This window comes from Diachasmimorpha longicaudata, chromosome 16 (assembly GCF_034640455.1).
Source record: "Diachasmimorpha longicaudata isolate KC_UGA_2023 chromosome 16, iyDiaLong2, whole genome shotgun sequence".
In the NCBI taxonomy this organism is placed as follows: domain Eukaryota; kingdom Metazoa; phylum Arthropoda; class Insecta; order Hymenoptera; family Braconidae; genus Diachasmimorpha; species Diachasmimorpha longicaudata.
In genome coordinates, this window is record NC_087240.1 from 4,113,747 (window position 1) to 4,121,046 (window position 7,300).

At 33.8% G+C, this 7,300-nt stretch overlaps 2 protein-coding genes across 3 annotated transcripts in view; one reads left to right on the forward strand and one right to left on the reverse strand.

The window, feature by feature from the left end:
- Positions 1-4,185, forward strand: part of LOC135170074 (two pore potassium channel protein sup-9) — a 71,149-nt gene extending 66,964 nt beyond the window's left edge. For both annotated transcript variants that reach the window (XM_064135588.1, XM_064135589.1), the window contains exon 8: positions 41-4,185. In XM_064135588.1, coding sequence (XP_063991658.1) covers positions 41-355 — 315 coding nt within the window. In that variant the 3' untranslated portion in view covers positions 356-4,185. The remainder of the gene's footprint in view (positions 1-40) is intronic.
- LOC135170082 (uncharacterized) overlaps positions 1-7,235 on the reverse strand; it is a 90,905-nt gene extending 83,670 nt beyond the window's left edge. The window contains exon 1 of the mRNA XM_064135602.1: positions 7,087-7,235. The gene's annotated coding sequence lies outside the window, so the exon portion shown is untranslated. The remainder of the gene's footprint in view (positions 1-7,086) is intronic.
- Between the last annotated feature and the right edge of the window lie 65 nt (positions 7,236-7,300).

The window sequence follows — 7,300 nt, forward strand, 5'->3', positions numbered from 1 at the left end:
GCATAAAATATTTACAATCCCCGGAATTTTGTCATTATAGGCGGCTCAGGGAGCAGTGAGACTCGAGGGTGATGTGATAACTGCAAATGGCTCGATATTATCTGGCCAGATGGGCAATCAGGGTGATACGATATCACTGTATGACGATGCATCAGTATGTAGTTGCAGGTGCAGTGGTTTTTACAGAAAAAGAAGGAGACCACGTTTTACAGTACGTCGTTCACCCGGTAAAATATCACATCTGCTGCCGATGCAGCAGTTTCCGGCCTCTAGTTACAGGGAGGATATACGTCCACCACCCCTCACACCACTTCTACAACTGCCGACTATATATCAACACAGAGCCAGCATCTGACGTCCACCATCGGTCAAAACTCTTCCCATACATGCTCATGAGTTTATTCAGTACCAGGCGCGACGTGCCTCCGTGTAAAATTCGTAGTAACACTTTTACTTTTGTTCATTCGAGTCAACAGTTTAACAATAAAAATCCCAGGGGGAAAAATCCTCTCAAGACCGAGTTTTTTCTGAAGAGTTTGATTTTTCAAATTAGTATGGGATTTTTTTTTAGCGACATTTTTTTTTTTCATCCACAAGAAATGTTATTATGAAAATTTTATTTCGAAAATTCAGCTACAATAAAAGAAAAAAAAAATTTTTCAATCATTCTGCAGAATGAAATATTGATGATAACATTCTACGTCTAAAAAAATCGTACTTCTGAGAAAAAATAGTATTTAAACAATTGTCCTAGTATTAAAAAAAAATAATCTTGACGTGTGATTTTTCTCCCCTGTCCGAACAATCGTAATCTTTAATTTTCCGAAAGCCAAACAAATTGTAATTAATCACGTGAATTAAGGGTACGGTAATGAACAAATGAAACAAGTATAGATAAATCAATTGTGATACGAAAAAAAAAAATAATAATTCTATAAATAATATAAAATGGAGCAAATGCTTTTTGGGGGTTAGAAGAAGGGAAGTAGAAACGGATCTGCTCTAATCAGACATACATTCCGTTCTCACGATTGATATTTATTTTCGGAATAATGTGACTCATTTCCGAGTTTTCACGTCATTTTCCCCAGTTAATATTCAATTTTCCCGATAATTATAATAATTTCATCATTCCAGAGCTCAAACATTAAACAAAATCCGATCCACATATTTTCGAAAAAAAAAATATATAAATCCCCCCCACCACATCACCATCACTGCGAGACTCAATGAACCGATAGATTGGAAATGATAATTCCTTGTACAAAACCGATAAAAAGTAATCGAATGAGATTTGATGATTTGGGGAGAAAGATTATAAATATGATGGCGTGCAAGTGACCATGTGTTCCATAGCGCAAGATTATATTTAAAGAGGCACACAGATTATATATATATATACATATATATATACAAGAATATAAATATTATAAATAAAATGAATAAACTAATGATAAATTACGTTCAAACTTCAGATAGTGGTGAAGAGAGGAGAGAAAAAAAAAATGATGACAATTTTTTCATTGAACAAATTTTGCAATTTGTATATATAAATTAAATATGAATATATAAATACAGGATAGTTATTAGGTGCTACGAAAACGAGTTGAGGCGAACCTCGTGCCTCCATGTAAATATTAAAAATAAAATCATTAAAAAAAAAACTAATAAATTGACGAGTAAATTGAGTAATTTATAATTACTGGGAACTAATGAAGGCGACGAATGAATCTCAAATTTTACACTCTCCCTAATTTTAAGGTGATTATTAAAATACAATGAAGAAATCACACGAGAGCATGAGCGCAATGAAATGCGAATAATAATGAATTTAAAACATTTGCTTCAGTGACAGTTTAAAATCATCTATTGACGAACCAATAACTAGATCATTGTAATTGAAGGGGAAAAAAATGGAGGTTTAGTAGAAATGTTACAATTAATCTATAATCTTCCACTATTTCTAATCTCCGTCGACGAAGAAGAAAAAAAAATCACTTATTTATCGAATCTTTATCTATTGATCAGACAAGTTGGATTTTGGAATTTTGGTAGTTGTGGGGTAGGTTCAGAGGGATTGGCTGTAACGATTAGTGCATCTGAACGTGCTTTTGAAGAAGTTAAAACGGGTTGTAGATTTAATCGCTGGTGAAATTTGATTTTTTGGGGAATAGGTACGCGTGAATAACTATTTAATATAAAGCTAGAAGTTCTCGACTTTAAAAAAAAGTTAAATCGTTATTTATAATGGAGATGAATTTTATTTCGATTGGAAATTATTTTTGAAGAAAATTGTTGTTATAGAAAATTTAATTTTCTAAAAAAAAATATTATTCTTGATATTTTATTTTAAAATGATTCACCATCGAGATGTGAGTAATTAATTAATTATGTTACACTTCAGAACTTCAGAATCGATCTGTTAATTATTATAGCAAGATATTGTTACGCAAAATCTAATTTTTTACATGAAAACAAATTTAACGTTCCACCAGAGGTGTGAATTTATATTTAAAAAATTATTATTAACGGGAACCGCGTTGACGCTACGTTCTACATCTTCAGAATGTAATAATTTCAATTTTCAAAGGATTCACTCTATTTTTATTTATCAATTATTAGGTAACAATACGTAACAATAAATTGAAAGAAATCACGGAATTATTTTCCAATTCCCCTGTTCCCCAGAAAGGCAATTTCCGCGATGATGAATTCAGATGAAAAAAAAAACCATAGCTTATTAATTAATCCACCGTCGGATAAAATACACAGGGGTATACGACGGAGCTTTAGTTAGAAATGGGACGCAATTAGTGATATGGGGGGGAAGGGTGATGTGCTTTTGCTGGTTTTAAACGAGTACAAATGGCCATAAGTAATGAGACACGAGGTGTTTTGAAGAGGAATATACTGTACAACACTGGAAGTGGGATTAATTGAAATTTTGATTGTAAATTGAAAATCGTAATGTACATATTTATAATGAATGAGATGATAAATGAATGAGCGTGAGAGAGATACTTAATGAGATGGTTGAGGGAAATAAGGAGATGAATATTTCGTCATCATTTGTTGTTACTTTCGTTGTATTCAATGGGTAAAATAATTCAGTCGCATTATCATCGTCCTCGGCTTTATATCATCTCCTCATTGCGCTCAATGAGTAATAATTAATTTGGTGATTTTACGAATTATGGATATGGCCTTCGTAATGTCATGTCGCTGACAAAACCAGCCAAACATTAATTAGATATCCTTGCACAGTATATGCACGCATATTTTTATCTCTTATTAATTATTCATCTTCTTCTTCAAACTATTATATCCACCAACTCTTGTTCTTCGAGACTCACATGACGAGGGGTGAAAATAAAAATTTATGAGAGAGACAAAGAGTTGGATAATTGTAAAAAGATTTTTTTTTCTGTACGGGAGAAACAAATCTTGGAAATACAGCGGTTCATTAAGGATATTCAGGCGTCTTTCAGTTGTATATATATTTTATTTGTCAATTAAATTGATAAAGAAATATTTGGAATAATCAGAAATTTTGTGCATCATTCAAAGTGCAATTTTCTCAAAATTAGGAAAGTTCAGTTTAAGTAAATTTAATAGGAATGAATAAATTTATTGCAATTGCAAATTATATTATGATGAAATGTTTGGAAATTTAGGGTCAAAAGTGGCTGAAGCGGGAGAAAAGCATTTCAGTGGAGGGGAAAAAAAAAAACTTGAATATCCTTAATATATCGATACGAATTTTCATTCCATCGTCGATTGATGTTTTTTATCATTTTAGCTGGCTAAAACGTGACGTGGAAACTAATAATATCGATGAAAATGAGATAACCTGATGATTCATTAATATTAATTAATAATTGTACGAGTTGCCAACGAATTTTAGACCAAATAAAAATCATTGAATTTTACGAAAGTGTTGAAACATTCCAGTGTCGACGGCAAGTGAAAAGGAGCGGAATAAATGATCGAACAAAGAATAACTAAAATCGAAGAAATCAATTTAAACAAATTGTCTGATTTATTTCACTATCACTGCAGACAGCCCCAGACTAATTGATTTTCCACAAATTAGAACTCATGAAAAAAGCTCCCACGTACTTCTGTAAATTGAATATATTTTTTTCCTCGAAATTTAGATAAATAAAAAAATTAATAAATCCTCAATTGGTGATTGAAAATTATTGAACTTTCGAATTGGTACCACAAATTTGCGGTTGTATGAGGTTGATGGTGATTTATTTGCCCCCTATTCTCCCACTTGTACAATTCTATTCTTTTTTGTTAAAAAGTTGTTTATTTTGTTCATTTGTCTTGGACACAAGTGCGCAGAGCAACCACAAACTTCATAGTTGTTTTTCTCTGTCTCTTCCATCGACTGATATACTGTTGACTTTGTACAATCAAACGCAGTCTCCACTGGTCGAGACCACGATGCAATTGGAAACTGGTTTCAGGACGTAAATTAATTAATGGAATTAATACGAGAATTTCATTGTTTCTCTTGCACTATTTATTGAGGATCCCTTTGAGTGTCTTTCAATAATTGAGACATTTAAACAAGAAACTTGATGAAAGGACCTCTTTGTTCCGAATTTATTGAGAATATTATTCCCTTTATTTCCATTTTTTATAAATAGCACTTGATTTTTATGGAGAAATTTAAATAACATTTACAGACTTTACGGATTTTTTTTTCATAAAATTGTGCAATGTTTCCAAAGAATTCAGTCATCATCCCATGAACCAGTTTCCATGATTATGCCATGACAATTAAATTGCCTGGCATAATTAATCAGTTGCGTGTATCAAAAAACAAAACTTCCCGGAATTTTTAGATCTTATATTAAATAATTAAAAGGACACGGCAGTACTGTAATGAAGACAACATACGATCTAATATTTGTAATGGTTGTGAAAAGAGGCAACAGAGCGATTAACGAATCACGAGGAAAATTAATTGATAATTGACGAAGCAAATGTGAAAAGAGGAATGAGATTAAAATTTTGCTATGATGGCAGCAAGGAGAACGTATAGCTACGAATTTAACAAATTCAGTAAATCTAATCGACCTTGTATTAATTAAAAACAAAACAATTCTGCATCGAAGATCGACCCAGAAGTCGTTGAACCACAAGTGATTCGCATGAAAAAAAAAATTAAACAACTGGGAAAATTGACGTCATCACATTGTAAAAAATTTACTTTCCAATGGACTTCATAGGACAATGTTTTAAATTAAATTTGATGGTCGTTTTTCTCAATTGTTAGCTTTTCTTTCATGCGAATAAAATACTCGTGAATTTATTGAAGGATTAAATAGTGTGAATAAAGACAGCAGAAGTAACTGAACGAATGGGGGATGTAAAACCTAGATTTCAAAGAATAACGGATTTAGGTTGGATTTTAATGAACTAAAGAGTAAAAAAGAAAGTAACGGTCAAATTACGAAAACTTCGTTGTGGCCAAATGTGGGGGAGAATTAATAATTATTAGAAAAGTGAAAGAAAACTCATCGCGTAAGGAGAAATTCAATTTTTGGCTTTTTATTCGTTGTAATTTTTGCGCAATCAGTTTGAATTCCTATAGTGTAAGACGAATTCCATTTGACTTTATCAGGGATTCATTGAATCGAAAAATGAATGATTTACTTCCTAATATAACAATAGGAATTGAGTGAACATCGCTGCATTATTTCAATCAAAATCATCTAAAAATGTAAATCATCGAGTCATTCTTCGATTCAATTGATCCACAAATTTTATTCCATAAAAATCGAGGGGACAAGAAAAATCTAGAAAAAAAAAATTATAAAGACACATCTTCCAACGTATTTAGACGAGAGTGCCTATCGACTAAAAAATAAATAAATTCAGGATTGTAATTACTGCGGAACGATTCGAGTGGAAATGCTAAACGAAATGATGTTCCACATATCTCTTTTTTCAAATAAAGAAAAAAACCAATAAAATATAAAAAAATCTTGAGTAAATGCGGGCTGACATCTTCCCCTGTGCTGGTGGATAAGAACAAATTTAAGAAAATCGCATGCTAATACACCGCATTATCACCGGCGTGAAAACCAACGTGTGAAGGAAAATGTAAAATTAGTAATAACACGAGTGCGAAATTTTGAAAACTATGAGTAGAAGAAACGAGTAAAGTGCAAAAAAAAATCGTGTACTAAACACCTCCAACTGCATTGTAATTTGTAAATTACTATTATGGACTTCCTGATCATATGCTGGTATATAATAATACATGTGTTCTGCCACAATAAAGCAGTTTTTTAAATTAAACAGCGAGATTTATTTAACCAAGTCATTACGCCCCCTAAATTTGAGTGATTATTGAAGTGATCGCACATTTTCCCAGTCGATTAAAAATTTAAATGCTCCCCTGGCGCCATCCTACGGCGGCAGGCGACACCTCGCCCGGTCGATAAACCCATTTCCTACATTATTAAAACGAGAACCGAAAAAAATTGCAACAGCAAAATGAAAATTTAACCACAAAGACCTGGACATCGTGCCCCACGACCTCCCACACCGAGTTCCCAAGTGCAATATTAACTATTCTCCAATATTGATCATAACCTTGCAACATTAACTATGCTCAACAGAAAAATAATGAATTCAGAGAACAGAGGTGCAGCCCTGGCATCCCTTGCCCCCGAGTGAATTATTAACTCGGTGAAGCCTCATTGTCCTGTTCTCCCCAGTTCCATGTCATCATCCGCAGTTGCACCGAAATGCACCCCAGGGAAGAGGGACGAGACATTCCATTCCCCTCTCTCTCTCTCTCTGTCCCTATTCACCCGAAGCTTCTTCGTTCCCCTTCCAAAAATACCCGAGGAATCGATAAAATTGTCGAGCTGTCGAACTCCTGTCACCGGGATAAACAACACACTTCGAATTTTCAATCAACCAATGATGCAATGAGGGTGGAAAAAAAATCCTAACCTCACTTTTCGCTCCCCCAATCGTCCAAAAATTCCCCCCCAATCCATCGTCCCCCCGATTGTTGTAATTAATTAATGAAAAAATAAATGAGTGTCAGTACTTTACCCACGATGGCACCCCTCACCTCCCGCAGCCGACGATCACCGAGTCTCGACGACTCCACCACTACACATTCACACACACTACACACACGTTCACATACACAACACAGTGTCACTTCTGCGTGGCCGGGGACTCCCGGAGGTTCTCGGTTACCACCGAATTTCACCGAGTACATTTTCTTTACTCACAGTTGTGCTTCAGTGTCCAGAGAGTCAAA